The sequence below is a fragment of the Capricornis sumatraensis genome, chromosome X, assembly GCF_032405125.1.
Source record: "Capricornis sumatraensis isolate serow.1 chromosome X, serow.2, whole genome shotgun sequence".
NCBI classification, from domain to species: Eukaryota; Metazoa; Chordata; class Mammalia; order Artiodactyla; family Bovidae; genus Capricornis; species Capricornis sumatraensis.
Window position 1 is genome coordinate 25,570,212 of NC_091092.1, and position 20,771 is coordinate 25,590,982.

Genomic DNA, 20,771 nt, shown 5'->3' on the forward strand with positions numbered 1-20,771 from the left:
TGTGATAATCAAAGGGTCTGACACATGTGTGGAAGCCAAATGGGGCTTCAAGTTGTAACAGTTTCTGTGATCAAGTTAAACAGATCAAGTGTTATACTTGTGATCAAGTATAACAGTTTCTGTGATCAAAACCGTCCTGGCTTTATCAACCTCCCCCTCTAGATCATGAGCTCCTCAAATTGAAGTGAAAGTGAAAGTTGCTCAGTCGTGTCTGACTCTTTGTGATCCCACAGACTATATAGCCCATGGAATTCTCCAGGCCAGAATAGTATCTTCCCAACCCAGCGATCGAACCCAGATCCTCCTGCATTGCAGTCAGATTCTTTACCAGTTGAGCCACCCAGGGCTAGCACAAAGCCTGGAGCTTAGCAGGGACTTGATAAGAGTGCTCTGCCCCTCAACCCACTTTCTTTTCTGCATTGCTGGAAGCAGCATGTCCCCAGTGGGCCATTTTGAGTGTAAAGTGTTATTTTGAGATCTCTGTGGAGAAAGCCTTCCAAACCGGGCTCCAGATGTCTGAAACAAAAGGGGAGCTAAATCCCTTAGAGGGTGTCTGGAGTCATTCCCAAGGGAGGGAAGTGGGCAATGGGTGGGAAGGAGAGATGCATGGAGTAACCCCCTCTGTTTGAGTCTTCCTTCTTTTCTAAGATGGTTGTTATTTTCAATATGATTCTGTTCAGATGCCATTGAAACTGTAGTCTGATCACAATACTGCGAAAATCAGCTTCTAACTTTTGGTCGCCATCATTCTCCTTCTTAAACCAGTTGTTGCCGCTCTCCTTCTGGCACCAAAACTTAATGTGGAGAAGGAGGTGGCAGGAGGAGATTTTGAATTGGCTCCATGCCCCACTGCTAAGCCTTCTGCCTGCTCTGCTCTCTCTCCCAGTGTGATACAGAAGGGATTCTGTCAAGCAGTGTTCACTGCAGACTTGTAGAAGAGACATTCTTAGCATTCTTAAGCAGAACTAGTTTCTAAAGTCAAAAATTTACCAGTGAACGAATGACCTTTGGTGTAATATCTAAACAGAAGTAATGATTTAAATCAGCAGGCTGATTTTGCACTGTTGACAGAGAAATACTACATGATTATGATTACTTTTTAAAAATGAAACTGAAATGATACGGTTTCCAATGATATGGCTTCCCTGGTGGCTCAGAGGTTAAAGTGTCTGCTTCCAATGTGGGAGACCTGGGTTCAATCCCTGGTTCGGGAAGATCCCCTGGAGAAGGAAGTGGCAACCCACTCCAGTACTAAACCAGCTTACTAGTAATGTGCACTTTTATTTTTACTTATTTATTATTTATTTGGCTACTCCAGGTCTTGGTTGTGGCATGTGGGATCTAGTTCTCTGACCAAGGATGGAACCCGGGCTCCCTGCATTGGGAGTGTGGTATCTTAGCCACTGGACCAGTAGGGAAGTCTTTGTGCCCTATTAAATACATGAGTGGTTGGGGGGTTGAATATATAATATACTTGCATATACATATTTACATATTATTTCAGGATTGCAAACTTGGTTTTACATTGATACATACATAAGTTAAGATGATGAATGATCAGTCACACTGGACAGTAGATATAGAGGGACTACCACTAAAGCATAAAGTTTTCAGTGTTTGATGCTCTTGGTGATTCCCAATGAAGATACGTCTTTGTACCTTCCTCTCTTTGTACCAAGAAGCAGATTGTATCTGAATCTGTACTGATAAGTTCCCTTTTTCAATCTCTGTTATTTCAATCTATGTTAGAAATCATAAAGTTATCTTTATTTGTGGAATTGTGCATTTCTTCACAGTTCGAGGGTTTATACATGGAAGTCTATTTAGATTTGGTCCTAGTGTCCTAAGTCTGGAAGAGTGTACTGTGTCCCAAACCACAGTACAGAGATTGACATTTTTTTACTAGGGATTAGGAAAATATTGACTTAGTTTCCTCTGGGGGACTGATACGAAGTTTACTGTTTCAATAAATCCATTTCAATGGAAAAGAGATTTGAAGAAAAATATGAAGTATATAATAGCGCAGAAGTTGTGGCAAAAATCTTTGAAGACTTTTTACATGAGTAAGTTGAGTTGAGAGACACTGCTAAGAACAGAGGGGCTTCCTCGGTGGCTCAGTGGGTAAAGAATCCGCCTTCAATGCAGGAGATCTGGGTTTGATCCCTGGGTCGGGAAGATCTCCTTGTGAAGCACATGGCAACCCATTCCAGTTTTCTTACCTGGAGAATCCCATGGATAGAGGAGCCTGGCTGGCTACAGTCCATGGGGTTGCAAAGAGTCAGACACAGCTGGAGTGACTGAGCATGGACGCACACTAAGAACAGAAAAAGGATCAGTAGTTGGAAGACCTGGGTTTGAATCTAGATTCTACCATTGGATATAGACAGCTGATCTTAAGCCTCTGAGCCAGTTTCTTCATGTGTAACTTTGAAACAATAGTATTTTCCTTGTCTATTTCACAGGTTTGGGTTAAGAAACAGGTAGAATATATATTGAAATTGTTTTCTTAAAACGTTAAAGTCATTTTGGAGTGAAACAACACCCAAACCTCTAATAATATAACCAGCAAGTTATTTCAAGAGCCCTCAGGAATCAGTGAATATGAACTTTGAAAGGCAAACCTTTTTTTTTTCTCCTACATGGTGAAAACTGAGTAGGTTCCAAATTTAGGCTGACGGTTTTCCTGTCACTACTTAGGAAGAGAAGACTGAAACATATGCTTGCTTCTCTCCAGATTATATGAATGCTTTTGCCTTTTACTTAATGCTGCTACAGAATTTAGAGAAGTACACAGTGGGAGCTTGCTATGATTTGGATGCTTATAAAGTACCGTTTATTATAACACAGTGTTCTTGCGTTATGAGAAAGCACCTTTTCAGGCCAATCAGTGCACCAACTGGCAGGAAGGCAGTTCCCAAATCTGAGAGGAAGACCCTTTTTGTGTATGATAGAAGCTTTATTTAGAGTAACCCTGTAAGTCTGATCATCAAATGATAAAGCCAAATAGGAAAGTTAGATAAGCATTTTATGTTCTAGACTGCCAGGCAAGGGGATATATCGTATACACAATGGCTGATTCACTTTGCTATACAGTAGAAATAAAGACAGCATTGTAAAGCAACTATACTCCAATGCAAATTAATTTTTAAAAATTATACATAGACTGCCAGGCAGAGCTGCTATTAAATCATGATAATTCTAAAAGTCAAAGGTTTTCATTGTCTCTGATGCCAACAGAGTTACACTGAGTCCTACAGGAAAGGAAATGTAGGGTGCGGTTCTTTGGGGCTGACTCCTACTGTAGCCTTTCTCTTCCACTGACAGTTTGGGCTTTTAATGCCTGGGAGAGGGCTGGAGATAAAAGTTCAGATCAGAGGCAGCTGGCTGAGGGGAGGGAGCCCTTAGTCCTTCTCTTTTTCCTCTTAAAAAGATGAAGCCTGATTCACAGGCCTAGATCTTCTTTCAGGGGAAGATTTGTGGGACTCAGAATAGCCACTCTACCTTTTCTGCATTTGAGCTACCACTGATAAAGAAATAGGACCAAAGACCCAGAATGCTTAGTTGAATCGGTTTTCTATGAAAAGTGAAACCTTTTTTTCTGTAACACGAATATGTGGCCTTTAAAACACACGGACAACTGCAAGTTTCATTTTTAGAGTGCATATACTGCACGTGTAAATAAGTGGTTCATTTTGCTGTATCCTATAGCATATTAATTTGACAGCTACGTTAGAAAGCTGAAGGAGGATTTGTTTTTCAAAGTTGCTTGGAGTAGGTACTTATGAAATTACTATGCAGAGAGATTAATAGATGCTAATCCAACAGGTTAAACATTGAAATTTGAGGACTGTTTTTGCAATCTGTATGGGAAGATAGTTGGCACCAAAAGCAAGACTTTGAAATTATTTTCACTAAGTCTTGCCTTCTTCGATGGGGCTTTATTCACTTTATTCTCATTTTTCTCTGAGAAATGGATCACGCACTCTGATTGTTAGGGCTGGAAGCTGCATTCACGGTGTTCTTTCATTGGGTCCATGAAACATGGCAGATGTGGGACAAGGGGGTCAAATTTTCCTATCAGAAAAATCTCTGTGTTCACAAACTAAGAGTTTTTTTTTTTCTTTTGTTTCAACTCATAGGTCATGATAGGGATAATCTGCTTGATTTAATCCCATGGGTCGATAAATTCAAATTTGACTTGAAATAAAGTATATCTTTGTTCAGATCTTTTTTTCCAACAGACTTATTGAGATATAATTGAAAAATCAAAGTATATATTGAAAAGCTTCAATGTGATGATTTCATATATATGTATCATTGGGAAGTGATTACCACAATCAAGTTAATTAATACATCTATCACCTCACATGATTACCTTTTCTGTGTGTGTGAGAATGTCTAAGATCTACTGTCAGCAAATTTCAAGTATACAATATAATATAGTCACCATGCTGTACATTAGATCCTCAGAACTTAACTTATAACTGAAAGTTTCTACCCTTTGACTAACTTCTCCCCCATTTTCCCTCATCCCCCTGCCCTTAGCAACCACCATTCTACTTTTTTTTAGATTCTACCATATAAGTGATACCGTATAATATTTGTCTGACTTATTTCACTTAGCATAATGCCTCCAAGATTTATTCAAGCAGCAGAATTCCTTCTTTTCTGTGACTGAACAACCTTCCTATCTGTCTATCTATCTATTTTATGTTGTTAAAAATTCCATTCCTCTCTTGATGGAAACCTAGGTTGCTTCCGTGTTTTGGTTATTGTGAATAGTGTTGCAGTGAACTTGGGAGTGCAGCTATCTATTTGAGATAATGATTTCTTTCCCTTCAAATATTATATCCAGCATTGGGATTGTTGGATCATATGGTAGTTCTATTATTACTTTCTTGAGGCACCTCTATACTGTTTTTGTTACCATCTTTTAGATTTGTTGAAGGTAGGAGATGGGATCCTATTCCAAGTTCAGTGCCTTGTTCTTTTGTATCTTTCTGTATTTCTCAGGCAAGGGAAGGCTGCATGAAGTAGAAAGAACAGAGCTTTGGAGTCAGATGCAGGTTTAAATTCCAGCTCTGAAGGTGGGCAAGTTACTTAACCTGATTTGAGTCCAGGATTTCCTCATCTGTAAAGTGGGGACAAAGATTCAACCTGTTTCATAGGGTTATTATGAGTCTTACATGAAAAACTGTAGAGAAAGCACTTGGCATGGTGCCTGGCATTTAGAAAGGGCTTAGTAAATGCTGTTACCACTCTTATTAAAAGAATCACATCCTGGATTTCTCAGAGTCACTAACCCTACTCCTTGCAACCTTAGTCTCGGGCTGGACTCTACTGTCAATGGCTGTGTCACCTGCAAGTCCCACAGGGACCCCTGACTTTGCCACCTGGAACCTCATCCTTTCATGCCCTGTCCACTGAATCAAGCATCTCCAGGACCCATTACCTGCCCCGGCTGTGGCAGAACTTAAGGCATCCTTTGGACAACGTGCCTGGTACCAAACGGGCACCGGAATGTTGATACTCTCCCCCTTTCAGTTACCCAGTGAATAGTGCATACTCATTATCAACTCACAGGCTTCTAGATAGGCCACTTTTTGTTTTGTCTTAAATTCAATAAATTGTTGGGGGGTACATGGACAAGCAGAGTACAGGGCTGTCTCTCCTGAACTCTTGCCTTTAGCAGAGACGTGTGTGTGTGTGTGTGTGTGTGTGTGTGTGTGTGTGTGTGTGTGTGTGTGTGTGTATTTGGTGTGTGTGTCTAATTATAGAGATGGTTTCTCTCATAAAAGTGTCTCCCTTAAGTGCTGATTATCAGTAATCCCTTTGGTGAAATAATGTATCTTGGACACATGACCAGGAACTTCAGTCTGTTTGACAGTATTACTTTCTTTTTGTCTCTTCTAAAGGAAAAGACCAAAGTTGTTGAGCCCTTGGACTATGAGAATGTTATTGCCCAAAGAAAAACTCAGATTTACAGCGACCCGCTCCGAGACCTGCTTATGTTTCCAATGGAAGATATATCTGTGAGTCCACTAGTACTTCTTCAAAATTGCATTTTTCAGGCTGGTTCGTATAGCAAAAATATTCTGTGTCTTCTAGATCTCCGTGATCAGTCGTCAACGCCGAACAGTCCAGTCCACTGTACCAGAAGATGGTGAGAAGAGGGCCCAGAGTTTGTTTGTCAAGGAGGTAAGAGGCTCAGAGGCCACAGAAGAAAAGTCATTATTCATTCATTTAATAAATGCTGTATTTAAAATACTTAGTGTAAATGGAAAACAAAATTACTAGAATTTAACTGATCTACATAACAACTCTATTTGATGTGACATAGAGGATACAGCTTAAATACTTTCACAAGTAGCTTGTATTCTTAGTCTTTTTTTTTATAAACTTGAATACTGTTTGGACTTGAAGTCAGAGAGTCCAAGAGAACATGTGAATTGGGATTTATTACCATCAACTGGTTTAGGAAGACACAGTTAATCCCCAAAGGAAGGTCTCAGTACCAGCATTCCCCAGATGAGTTTTAAAAGTCTGTCAGCTTATTGCTGCTGCTGCTGCTTAGTCGCTTCAGTCATGTCCGATTCTTTGTTATCTCATGGACTGTAGCCCACCAGGCTCCTCTGTCCATGGGATTCTCCAGGCAAGAATACTGGAGTGGGTTGCCATGCCCTCCTCCAGGGGATCTTCCCGACCCAGGGATCCAACCCCGGTCTCCTGCATTGAGGGCAGATTCTTTACCCCTGAGCCACCAGGGAAGCCCCGTCAGCTTATTACCAGACATAAAAACAGTGTGCATGTACCCTTCCTACATTTCAAATTAAAGATTCCTATTTTCTTTCAGTGTATTAAAACCTATAGCACAGATTGGCATGTGGTGAACTACAAGTATGAAGACTTCTCTGGAGACTTTCGAATGCTGCCATGGTAAGTTTAGAATTTAAGAGAAACTTTCAAGAGGCGAGTTATTAAACGTTTTACATTTTTTCAAACCTCTTGTGAAGCTTCTCAATTATAACAGATAATAAAGCAAAACCTCAAACAACCAGCATGTTTGGTTAAGTGTGTTTTGGGTAATTGGATATTTTTGCTTATTGAAATTTTTTCCAAAATGGACATGTTCACTTCTTGGCTTTGGTGCATGTATATTGACCGTAAAATCATCCTTCTTTGATTCTGGATAATGTTGTGAGCATTTTCTAGTGCTGTCAGTGAAAAAGCTAGAAGACATTTGACTCAGTTTGATGGCCCCAGACATCTCTTGACAAAAGTACATCTCTTGAAACTCTCCTGGTGATCCAGTGGTTAAGAATCTGCCTTGCAATGCCGGGGACATGGGTTAGATTCCTGGTTGGGGAACTTTGACCCCACATGCTGTGAGGCAACTAAGCTCATGTGCCGCAACTAAGACCTGATGCAGCCCAATAAATAAGCAGATAATTTTTTTAAGTGCATCTCTTTCATGCAGATAAAAGGCTGCTGTGAGCACTCTGGCCCAACAGCCAGACTGTCAAGGTTCAAATCACCACTTCCTAGCTGGGTGACCTTGGGCTGGTCACTCAGCCACTTGAACGCTCACTTTCCTCCCCTTTTCATCCATAAGATTATTAACCTCACAGGATATCACATGGGAGATGTTTTGGAGAATAAGACTTGGTGTAGCCTTTGGTAGCTTTCAAGGCACATTCCCACAGACGAAAACTGAGTCTTAAAAATGTCCTTTAAAGCTGAGTCCTAAGATGGTCAGTCCAGGATCATATAGCAAACAGATGGAAGAGCCAGAATGACATGGGGTTGCTTTTTGGCCTGGGAAAGATAAGGTCCCACCACCACTGACAGCTCTGGCGTGCAATCCTTGCAATTTGGGCTTAGTTATGTCTTTGCTGTTGGCTGCATATGTGGGAGTCCTTTTACAGAAGGTCATGCCAGAGGGGAGAATATGAGTTTGGAAAGGAGAAAAGAATTCCTCCGTCTTATGTCTTGGCATTTTCTTGGTTGTGAAAGAAAGAAGTCTACTCATCTTGATTTGGTTTCTTTTTTTCTATTCTGCTCAGTGTCTAAGACAACTCTTTTGTATTTTCAGCAAGTCTCTGCGACCAGAAAAGATTCCCAATCATGTGTTTGAGATTGATGAGGACTGTGAGAAGGATGAGGTAAAGATGGGGGCAATTGCACTGGCTTCTTCAAGGTCCCTTGTGTTGAGAGAGATTTCTCTGAGAAAAGATGAGGGAAAGAATTGTTTATGAATGATCTGGAGCAAACTTTCAAGCTAATGAGTGTTTTTTTTTTTTTTAATTAACACTGTTGCATTTCCAAATGGAGTTTAGGAAAAATAAAGTGAAATGGGCTGTGATGTGTATATAAAGCCATTTTCCCACCTGTGGGACACACTTGTGGGGTTGTTTTTCCTGCACTGGGCATGTGGTGTGGTGATTCATATGGACTCTCCTGCCTGATAGATCCCTCTTGGAACAGAGAACCCAGACATCTGGGTGAAATTTGACCGTTTCCATAATGCAGAAGACTTTCCCATAAGACAGCCCATATGATTCAGTAAATATTGAGTGTCTATTGTGTGCATGGCACTGTGGACTTAAAAAATATCCACAATCTAAAAGTTGAGAGTTATGTTTTTATTCAGTCGACATTTTTAGGACGGCAGCATCTCAAGTAACCCTGAAAGAACTGTTCAGTGGAGGCAAGAGGAGGAGCCAGGTTATTTAGAAATTTTGTGATGAAGGGCAGGAATTCTGAACATCAAAAGATGATTGTTAATTAAAGAAAACCAAGTTAAGGAATTTAGCACTTTTCTACGTCTGGAAAGATGGCTCACTGACATCATTCCTTTGAAATGTACCTCCGATATCTGGAGCCAGTATCCTGAGTTTCCTCAGGGCTTAATGCAGGGAGTGGCTGCAGTCTGATGGCTGCTAGATGGCAGGTATTCTTTCCTTCCTGGATTCTCTCAGGGCTCACCAGCTCACCATCCTTGGTGGCTGCAATTGCTGTTGACTTTGACATCCTTTGTCTACTGATATGGCAGGCAGTATTCCATTTCTCAGCACAGGGCCTTTCATCCTGTTATTAACAATTTCAAGTTTAATCAGGCATCTTCAAGGGGAAGTGGGGGGTACAGGGAGAGGGAGCTTTATGCTTTGCAAAATGGGTCAGGGCCTAGTTCGTGCTCCCCAATTGTTTGATTAGATAATGGGCCAGCTGCTGTTTCACTGATGGTTTTCCCTCTGTTTCAGGATTCGTCATCTTTATGCTCTCAGAAGGGTGGTGTGATCAAACAAGGCTGGTTGCATAAAGCCAATGTAAATAGCACCATCACAGTTACCATGAAGGTAGGAAGTAGTTATTATTATTGTTTCATCATTTTAAGGATAGTGCCATGACTAGCCTCTCTGGAAACTATTTCTTTTTAAAAGCTTTTTAGCAAGGAGCCCCAGCCAAAAAAAAAAAAATTCTTTAGTGAGAGGATTCTCACAGAAGTATGGAATTGAAGAACTCTGAAACCTTAGATAAATTTAGAAGCATACCTTTTTAAAGAAATGTAATTATTATCTTCTGAATCAGGGTGTTTGAAAAGGAGGCTGTCAGTTGAATGAAGAAAATAGCTTTGAAACAAAAAAAGGCATCAAAGGTTCCTGTGTGGAGATGAATGTAAATTGAGTAGAATAATAGGGTACTCTCTCTCTTTAACAAATTTAATTAGTTGCTCATTCTATGTGCCGATAACTATAGGGAAAATGTATGGATATCTAAGATGGTATTCCTGGCCTGCAGAAACCTCCAAACTAGATTTTAAAAAACATACCAAATTAGCTACTATACCAAGGCTTACCTTAGTCCTGTCAGAACTAGAGTTTTGTAGTTTGGCCAGAATAGCAACTTTATGCATGGGGTTTGTGCAAGATGAAGTTAGAAACAGTGAGAGGGATCAAGTTGTGCCATGAATGCCTCAGGCATGAAGTTGGCTTTTGTTCAGGAGGTGGTGGAGAGCCATTAAAATCCAAAGGTAAAACTAACAAGCTACTTGAAGATTCTGAGCAGAAAACCAAATTATTCTCTGATACCAAATATAACTGTTCTTTCGGATATTCAATATCACATCATGTGGTTTGCCGAGGGTGATTCACACTTCCATTAAGTAAAAAAGGTCATTCTATCTTCCACATAACCTGCAAGCAGAAACCATGGGTGTCTACCAAGGGAACACTCAAGTTTTATCTTAATTTAATATTTTGCCTGCTGCTTTCCATTTAGTGGTTATGTCCTATTCTCATTTTCATTTTCAAGTGCTAAAAATAATGAATCTAACTTGTAAAATACTTCCTATATGTCTTTTGCACCTAAACCTGTGCATTGGCACGTGGTGAAGATAAGAAAATCCATTTATTGATCTCTGCCAGGCACCATACTGAATGTTTCATATTCTGTATCTCTTAATCCTCATGGCAATCCTAAGATACAGATAGAATTATTATTCTTGGTTGACACATGTGGAAAGTGAGGCACAAAGAAATTCAGTGATTAACCCAAAGTCATATAGCTTTAGGTTTTCAGAGGTAGGATCAGAACCTAGGTAGGCAGATACCTGAGCCTGTGATCTTAATCAGCATGTTGTTGGTGCTCCCTAGCTGAGTGAGTGAGATTAAAGTCTTTATTATATTTCCTATCAGAGTTATCAGGTTCAGAAATGTCCATGTGAAGGTGATAATTCTGGGCAATCTCTTAGAAAATGGTTCTGTGGTTTTTGATTCCACTCTCTTTCTTTAACTTCTCAAAATGTTAAAATGCTTTACCCATACTTAAGCTTTAGTCTAACATTAAGTAAATGTATGAAAATCTGGATTCCTAAAAGAAGACATCAGGGTGTTAATATCTTTACAGAACCATTCACCACAGGATTCGTTTCAATAGTGAGTTAGTCTAATGACTTTGGGACTTCCCTGGTGGCTCAGGTGGTAAAGAATCTGCCTACAATGCAGGAGACTTGGGTTCCATCCCTGGGTTGGGAAGATCCCCTGGAGAAGGAAATGGCAACCCACTCCAATATTCTTGCCTGGAGAATTCCATGGAAAGAGGAGCCTGGTGGGCTACAGTCCATACAGTCCATGGGGTCACAAAGAGTCAGACATGATTGAGTGACTAACACTTTCACCTATAATGACTTTAAATTATAATTTGTTTTACATATAACTTTTTTAAAAAAGAAATTCCTCTTTAGTTTTTTCTCTTTTGGCTCTGCTGGGTCTTCATTGCAGCATGCAGGCTCTTCGTTGCGGCATACACGCTTCTCTAGTTACAGTGTGGACTCAGTTATGGTATGTGTGCTCTCTAGTTGTGGCATGAGTTAGTTGCTCTGCAGCATGTGGGATCTTAGTTCCCCGACCAGGGATAGAATTTGCATCCCATGCATTGGAAGGCGAAGTCTCAACCACTGGACCACTAGGGAAGTCCCAATATTACTTTTTAAGGAGCTTATATATTATAAATGCAAATGCAGTTGTCTGTAAAAGGTGTATGCTTTCAAATTTTTTATCATAATTCATGAACTACAGATTGATTGATGTGGTAGGCAGAATAAAGCCCCCCCCCCCCCGCCCCGGCCAAGACTTACATTCCCAATCCCTGGAATCTATAAGTATTCCCTTACATGGCAAAGGGGAGTATAAAAAATCACTAGTCAGCTAGTAGGGAGATTAGCCTGGATTATCCAATGTAATCATAAGGGTCCTTTTAACTGGAAGACAAAAGCAAAAGAGGAGAGTTAGGGAAAGAGATGTAAGGGTAGAAGCGGAGTCAAAGAGAGATGCTATGTTGCTGGCTCTGAAGATGGAGGAAGGGCCGAGAAATGCAGGCAAAGATTCAGGAAGCTTTGGGAAAGGCAAGGAAGTGGATTGTCCCCTAGAGCCTTCAGAAAGGAGCAGAACTCTGCTCTTAACCTTAATTTTAGCCTGGTGAGAGCCATGTCAGATGTCTAACCTTCAGAATTGTGAGATAGTACATTTATGTTGTTTTTAGCCACTAAATTTATTGTAACTTGTTATAATGGAAATAGAAAAGCAATTCACTCAGTCAAAGATTGATTGTTCAGCTTTTGTATCATCTCCCCCGGAGGTTTGAAACTCCACTACTTAACAAAGGCCAGGCAGGGACCATAAATTCATGAAGTGGGTCGTGGGTCTGAGGTGACCTGGTGACCACGTGGCCTGGCTGAAGGGGACAGCTGCTGCTTGTTTCCGGCTAATCGTTTCTATGCTGCTGCTGAGCTAGGCTCTTTGCTTCCCCCTCCCTTTTTTTTTTTTTTTTATCCCCAGCTGTTCATATTTTCGCCACTTCTTTCTTCTTTTTGAAAAAGTGAGATGTAATTCACATAACATAAAAACACCTATTCTTTTCAAAACCTTTACCAAACAGTAAGCAGAGAAAGGAAAAGAAGAGTAAATCAATTTGGTCATATGTGCTACACAGTTCTTTTTAAAAAAATGAATGGGGAATAATTTGAAATATAAAGGCCATAATGAGCTTTGGGAATTGTCTCTGGTTATGGATTTCATTTATCCCAGCTCTTCTTTATTATGGATTCTGAGTCTCCATTTTGGATTTCTGGGAGCTGAATATACAACCTATGTTCTTCTGGTTTTTACCTCCTAAAGCCATAGCAATAAGTAGTGGGTTTACAGATTTTCTCATGGCTAGACTGGGCATGAGAGGAAGGTCCAGCCAGATTCAGTTAAAGGTATCTGAAGGATTTCACCAAGATATTTTTTTCCTATAAAAATTGTGCTTTAACTCTTATTTAGTTTAGCATCGTTGAAATTAGTGGAAACTTGTAATGTTTACTGTACTCTTTCTCCCTACATAAACAGAGGGCGTGTGAGTGTATGGAACAGGCAGGGGGAGGATGGGGCGCGGATAGCAGTTTTATAGTCATCAGGCTAAAGTTGGACTAAGGGCCAAAGCAGAAGTACAGGCCAATAAACTGAGATGCACTGGAGGCCTCAGGCTCATATCCCTAAGTGCCCTGTACAGGGTAAGGGATCATACACATCAGGCCTGGATTGGCTCAGGCAGAGGTCAGAAGAACCGAGGTGGAGGGCTAGAGTTTATGAGACACTCTGAAAGGGAAAATTCTATATATTTCCTTCTACTGTGCCAATCTTTGACATGAAGAATATTAATTCCTCTCCTGAGTGAATGGGAAGATGATTCAGGTATGCTGTTGGTTGAGTCATTTTCCCGATCCTGGTGGTAGTTTGACTTTTGGTACATGCAGAGTCCCCTGTTTGCTAGGAACTCTAGCCCATGCTGGCGACAGGCTTTGGTGGCTTCAATAATGAGCTCACCACCGGGCTAGCACTCGCAGAGTTGAGACCAAAGAACCTTTTCTATCAGAAAATTTGCGTGTTGACAGCCCCTGCAAATTCACAGCAGGCTAACCAGGAAGCTACAGCAGAAGGCTCTGGGTATTAATCATGACTCATTGGCAAATAACAGCCTACAGGAGCCATGTGTCTGCCCTCCTATTTTATCTGCATGTCTTTGATGCGCTGTGTCTTGACACTGGCTGGCGGAGCCTTCTGTGGATGACGGGGATTAAAGCAGGGCAGCTGGGTATCTTTCAGAGGGAGGTGAAGTTTACAGATCTTAATTCACTTAAAATTTTTTGGATTTTAAAAGCTATGCAGAATCAGTCCTTTAGATTGTTTGAAATTATGCACAACCACTTTAAAACTATTTTTATCAACAAGTCTGAGTCTTTTTCCTGGCCATGTTGCCTCTCAGAAATAAGGGCATCTAATAGCCAGGAAGGAAGAAATAGAATCACGTGAGAAGGTAGAAAGAAAAAAAATGAAGGAAAGAGGGTTAGAAAAGACTCCAGAAAGTCCAGTAGATAAAAGAGAATCAGAAGACTACTACTTTATAAGGGCTTTTGAGAAAGCAAGCACATGACCTCTAATGCAATATGAATAATGTAGCCCAAGTAATTTGTACATGAGCTGCTTTAGAAAGTTCAGCCTCCCTTGCTAGTTGCCAGACAGTTTTGCAAGAACATTGAGGGCAATGGATGGCCTCTAGGGAAAAAAGTCTGGTGAAAACTGAGCTGAGCTCTTCCTATTGAAAGATTGGAAGACCCCATATTTAGGGAATAAACCTTTGTATTTTCCCCAGTATCCACCTTTCTGCCAGTGAGGTCAGATGGGATATAGTCTGCACCATTTTCTACAATTCTCATTTTCCCAGAAGTGCTTGCTGAGCTTCCCTGTTACTGGCTGAGAACTAGCCCTGAGGAACCCAGGCTACAGGAGAGCTGCTAATGACATGTGTCCCTTCCCAAGTCACAGTTATCTGTGCCTGAGTGTGTCCTTTCATGGAGGCAGATGCTGGCAGCTTGTAGCTCTCCCAGAAGCTCTGTTGGTTGTCTGGGCACAGTGACCACTTCACTCAGCTCATAATTGCTTTTTTCTCAGTGTTCATGTTAAAACAAGACAAGCCTTGTCATAGGTGATTAATTTCCTCAATTTGTACCTTCTAGATCATGAGAACACACCCCACTGCTCCTCTTCAGTTCCTGGGAAAGTTCTGGAGAACAGTTTAAAGATAGCATAGACAATAAATGATCCCTTGGGCAGAAACGCCAGTCATCACGGAAACGTCCGTGCTCTCTTTCCCAAGTAGCTAGCTGCTAAGGACATCTGCTTTTTTCAGCATCTCTCCATATCAGTGAAGGAATTTAGTGTGGACTAGATAGCTTTGATATTGGACATGACCTTCCTGTGGTATTTAGAACTGTTTTTCCTGAGGGATATAATGATATGGAATAAGGAAGAATCTGATCTTGACTGTGGTTTTTCATTAAAAAAAAAATCTGTTGCAGATTATTGGCCAACCCTTTGGGACACCCACCTTTAGGCATCTTCTTGGCTCAGTTTGGTCACATTCCTCAAGTTCCCTCCTCTCCGTTCTTAGCAATTAAACACTGAAGTGTCTGGGTACGTTATCAGGGTTGCAAGTTCAGTTGCTTGATGTATGACTCAGTTCTGGTGCCCTTTCTTCCTTTTTGTACAAAGCAGAGCCATTTGTTATATATCCAAGAGTCTAAGAGTTCTCATTTATTTTTTCACTGTTATAGGAGGGTTTTTTTTTTTTTTTGCCTTCTGCACTGGGAGAACAACAAATCAAAAGAGGATTTTACCTAAAAAAGCACATATGAAATTAAAATAATTGCTGGGAGGCCAAGGTCACTGTGTTTATTGGAACAGGGGTAGAGGGAAGCTTTTATTTTTGATACACTAATACCTTGTATGTGCAAGTCTCCCAGTCTGTCTCTCACAGCTGACAAACAGATTACACTTATTTTAATGGGTAAGGGATTTCTCACTAATTAGTTTTTTTTTTTTTAATGTTTCCTTTTCTCTCATTCATTGGTGAATGTTTAAAACCATTTATTAGGGGTTTCTTTTTTCTTTTTTAAATAATTAGACTGCACTGTGTCTTAGTTGTGGCATACAGGATCTTCGATCTTTGTTGTGACCTGCAGTATATTTGGTTGTGGCTCTTAGGTGAACTCTTCTAGGTGTGGCATGTGGGATCTAGGTCTCTGACCAGGGATCAAACCCAGGCCCCCTGCATTGGAAGCTCAGAGTCTTAGCCACTGGACCACCAGGAAAGTCCCAGAGAAGGCTTCTTGAAGGGGGTGGGGACGTCAAGGAAGGGAATCAGAAAAGAGGTGAGCATGGCAGGCAGTGTGTACAGGGCAAGTATATTAGGTGAAGTTGGGTAGTCAAGGGAAATAGAGTTGATTTGGTCCTTCGCTCTCTCCTTGGGCCTCAGTTTCTCTGCTGCAGCATGGAGATGATAATAGTAATTACCACACAAGGTCATTATGAGGATTTCACTGATATGAGAGAAGCGCTTAGTCAGAACTGTAATGTAGTAGGCACTCCACAGATGTTACAAATTGGTATTATTTTATATTATTAATAGGGCTGTGGGAGTGCCTTGAATGTCAAATCAGGCATGGGAGCCTTACTACCTATGTGGGTAACTGGGGGTCATCGGAAATTTGAGCAGGGCCATGGCATGCCCCAAGAAAGACAATAAATTAATTTGTCTCTAATGAGAAGGGTGGATTGTAGACCCCTCTTTTTAGACTTTGTTTCAAACTGGAGAAGGAAATGGCAACCCACTCCAGTATTCTTGCCTGGAGAATCCCATGGACGGAGGAGCTTGGTGGGCTACAGTCCACGGGTCGCAAAGAGTCGGACACGACTGAGCGACTTCACTTTCAAACTAAATAGTTAAAAAATTTTCCAGGGCCCAGATATGATAGAATTATGTAAGTAAAGCTATTTGGTTTTTAACCAGTTGTCCAGAGGGTAGACCTATATAGTATATTAAAACCTGATAGGACTGTAAAATAATATGGTAGAGTCTCATACGTGATATATTAGGTTGCCAACCTATGGGTAGGGGTGCTTTAGCAGGATGACGTTCCCAACATTCTGGTGTAGTTAACGGCAACTCAATTTTCTGATAAGTTATGGGATTTTCTTCCCCATTATTTCTTTCCTCTGCTCCGAACAGTTCTCAGACCCAGTGTGTCTCCTATTCTCCTGCTTTCTTCTTTTCCTCGCTGCCTCTTCTTTCCTATTCTGAGAGATGAGTCAGGTAAATTTCCCCCTCCCGATTTTTACATTGCTCCTGGCCCACCTAACTTTAACAAAGCCTTCAGACCATCCTTTCTCAGAGCTCCTGGTTCATTGAGTTTAACAGTACATAATTATCCTCTAGGGAACACACATAGGTTAAACACCCTTGAGATTTGTTACATAAAATGATAAAAGGCTCTCCGAATTTGAGAATACTAGGTGCTCAAACCTCCCTGCCTTCCATCATTGAATTAACCCAAGTGACAGAAGCCCTTTGTTCCTGCTCCAGAAAGGGTTGTGTGGGGTAAATGTTCAAAAGGTTGTTCTCCGAACAGCTCAGGGCCTTCAAGATACTTGGCAGAACCTGATGCCAGAGAATGATCTTCTTTGGCTAACTCTGTTTTGTTCTTCTGGGTGGTCTGGGTGAGCCACTGGTCAGGATTCATGCTTCTCACTGAGTAAAGTGGGGAATTTTCAGCTGTGTTCACCATCTAGGGAACATAATAAAATGGGGGAAGAGGAAGAAGAATATGGGCATTACAGAGAAACACCCTTCTATTGTATGAAACTACTGGAGAATCTGCACTGGTGAATGAATTATTCATTCATTCCTCATTCATTTTGCAAAATTTTATTGCGTTCCAGGCACTCTCGCAGGTACTAGGGCTATAGCAGTGGATGAGATGTGGACCTTAATCATTTTAAAAGAGACAGCAAATAGATACATAGATGAATAAGATATATTTGAATAGTGATGATTCTATGAAAAAGATAAAATAAGATGCTGCCACGAGGGCAGGTAGTCACAGAAAGCCTTTCAGAGGAGGTAAGAGTCAAGCAAAGACCTGAAAGAAGCTGTGGATATGTGGGGGAAGAGAATTCAGGCCCAAGGGACATAAAGCGTAAAGGTCCAAAGGACGCTTTTTTGTTTGAGAAACAGCAGGTAAGCCAGTGTAGCTGAATAATTAGAAATAAAGTCCATGAGGTAACCCAAGGCCAGAGCATGCATATCATCCCAGGCTATGGGGAGGATTTCAGGTCTTATTCTAATCTCAATGGGAAGCTATTGGAAGGTTTGGGCAGGATTCTTTGTCATTGTCCTGTGATTGTGATCCTAGTTCTGCCATCACCTTGCCCGTGTGAACTTGAGTGAGCTCTTAGTCTCTTAGTTTGCTGTTAGGTAACATGGATAAAGATGCTAATCCCCAAGTGACATTAAAAAAATTAGCTCCTGGTACAAAGAACTTGAGGCCATCAGATGAAAGGTATGATGTAGAGTAATTACCACTGTTCTATATAGTCATTATTTTAACAGCTGTCTTCTTTTCAAAATGGAAAAAAATAACAAGGTAGACCTGTACCCTAAATAGCAACATTAAAAAATGTCATGTTTCTGGGACTTCCCTGTTGATCCAGTGGCTAAGACTCTGCTTTCCCAATGCAGGGGGTCTGGGTTCAGTCCCTGGTCAGGGAACTAGATCTCATATGCTGCACCTAAGAGTTCATATGCCATTAACTAAAGATCCTGTATGCAGCAACCAAGACCTGGCGCAGCCAAATAAGTAAGTATATTTTGTGCTCAGATGCTCAGTCATGTCCAACTCTTTGCAACCCAGTGGACTATAGCCTGCCAGGCTCCTCTGTCCATGGGATTCTCCCAGCATGAATACTGGAGTGGTTTTCCATTACCTCCTCCAGGGGATCTTCCTGACCGAGAGATCGAACCGAGTCTTTTATGTCTCCTGCATTGGCAGGTGGATTCTTTACCATTAGCACCACCTGGGGAACCCCACATTTATATAAATTTATAAAGTCATGTTTCTGATTTCCCTTTTGATTCCATATGAGAGATTTAACTTATTTGCATAGTACATCATGCGAAATGCCAGGCTGGATGAAGCACAAGCTGGGATCAAGATTGCTGGGAGAAATATCAATAACCTCAGATATGCAAATGATACCACCCTAATGGCAGAAAGCAAAGAGGAACTGAAGAGCCTCTTGATGAAAATGAAAGAGGAGAGTGAAAAAGCTGGCTTAAAACTCAACATTCAAAAAATGAAGATTGTGTCATCTGGTCCCATCACTTCATGGCAAATAGATGGGGAAACAATGGAAACAGTGATAGACTTATTTTCTTGGGCTCCAAAATCACTGCAGATGGTGACTGCAGTCATGAAATTAAAAGACGCTTGCTCCTTGGTAGAAAAGCTATTACATACCTAGACAGCACATTAAAAAGCAGAGACATTACTTTGCTTACAAAGGTCTGTCTAGTCAGAGATATGCTTTTTCCAATAGTCATGTATGGATATGAGAGTTGGACCATAAAGAAAGCTGAGCACTGAAGAATTGATGCTTTTGAACTGTGGTGTTGGAGAAGACTCTTGAGAGTCCCTTGGACTGCAAGAGATCAAACCAGTCAATCCTAAAGGAAATCAGTCCTGAATATTCACTGGAAGGACTGATGCCAAAGCTAAAGCTCCAATACTTTGGCCACCTGATGCAGAGAACTGACTCATTGGTAAAGACCCTGATGCTGGGCAAGATTGAAGGCTGGAGGAGAAGGGGATGACAGAGGATGAGATGGTTGGATGGTATCACCGAATCAAAGGAAATCAGTTTGAGCAAGCTCTGGGAGTTGGTGGTGGACAGGGAAGCCTGGCATGCTGCAGTTCATGGGGTCACAGAGTTGGACATGACTGTGTGACTGAACTGAACTGAGAGATTTAAGATATTCCTTTCTTCTTTGAAAAGTATCTTAAAAGCTTCCCAGAAGTTGAAACCCAACATATATCATAAAATATTTGAATGAGAAGAAATCTTAGAGATCTTATGAATCTGTTGTGGGGACAGTCTCATGTCTATAGAAATGACTTTAAGAAACTTCCTTACTGTGCAGACTGTATGCTTTAAGCCTGTGTAGGAAATCACTTGGGGATTGTAGCCTCCAGCTGGGAAGGCAGGTGTGTTATTTGTTCATTTCCAATAAAGTTATATGTAGATAATGAAAAGAAAAGGAGATTACAGATCATGTAGTCTGATCCCATCACTTTACAACTGAGGAAATGGAGAGAAGGCAAGTTGTGAGGACAGTTGCACTGCTGGGAAGCAGGAGTGCTGGGTGAGACTCAAGACCTGTGATTCCAGGCATCTGCTCTCTTCCCAGATCTGCAAGCTACATTCCTACCTCAGTGTCACATTTAGACATAACTTCAGTGTTACAGGAAGTGATTGACTATAATTTCAGATCCCTTTCCATCTCTACTGTAATGGTCGTGCCTTGCTAGTATTGGAAGTGCCTGCTGCCATGAAGCATCTTTGCTTGGTGAGGCAGCTGTACATGAAACAAATTTTGCAGGCTGTAATTTGACTCTGTGCCACAACTGATTTGCTCTGTATCTTTATTTCCTCTGGTGCTGGTTAAGGACTCTGCCAGTGGATTCTGTAGACCACTGAGTCTATGAACCTTGAGTTTTAAAATTGATCATGGTTCCGATTCTAATCTGGTTATAATTTTTTCTGTTAAGGTTTGCCTGGAAAATTTATTTTTATTTTTATCATACATAGTTTTTATGATAACTTTTAAGAAGTGATATTCTGTTCATTTGAAATTAGCTCATTGTGTCATTTTAGGTATTCTGGTTCCATCAATTTAGTAACAGATACGAACCATTGTCATAAAAATAAGCAATATATATACACACGCACATATATAATGACCTTTATGATTAACTTTTTCCTTACATATGGATCTAGATTTCTTCAGTTATAGTTGCAGTAAACCTAAATGTAGGTAAAATGAGATCACACAGAGACACACAGATACTTTCTATACCTTTGTAATACAGTAATATTTACTTGATTGGCATCCAAACTGGTATTTTTCTGCTTGAACTCCTTTCTACTGATTCCAGATAGCCCGCACAGTCCCTCTCTGACATAGATGCTATGAGCATTTACCAGTCTAACCTGTTAGGGTGCTCCTCATACTGGTATATTTTTGTCATTCATTCTGAAATCAATGGTATTTGAACAAGTCAAAAATAACTACAAGCATATCATTTCTTTTTTACTGGTTTTCCTTAAGGGAAATACCCT

General features: G+C 40.8%; 1 protein-coding gene across 1 annotated transcript in view; it reads left to right on the forward strand.

The window, feature by feature from the left end:
* The window catches only part of LOC138071336 (dedicator of cytokinesis protein 11), a 209,137-nt gene that overhangs the window by 47,445 nt on the left and 140,921 nt on the right, over positions 1 to 20,771 (forward strand). Inside the window, exons 2-6 of the mRNA XM_068962866.1 lie at positions 5,916 to 6,032; positions 6,109 to 6,198; positions 6,854 to 6,936; positions 8,093 to 8,162; positions 9,261 to 9,356. Coding sequence (XP_068818967.1) covers positions 5,916 to 6,032; positions 6,109 to 6,198; positions 6,854 to 6,936; positions 8,093 to 8,162; positions 9,261 to 9,356 — 456 coding nt within the window. The remainder of the gene's footprint in view (positions 1 to 5,915; positions 6,033 to 6,108; positions 6,199 to 6,853; positions 6,937 to 8,092; positions 8,163 to 9,260; positions 9,357 to 20,771) is intronic.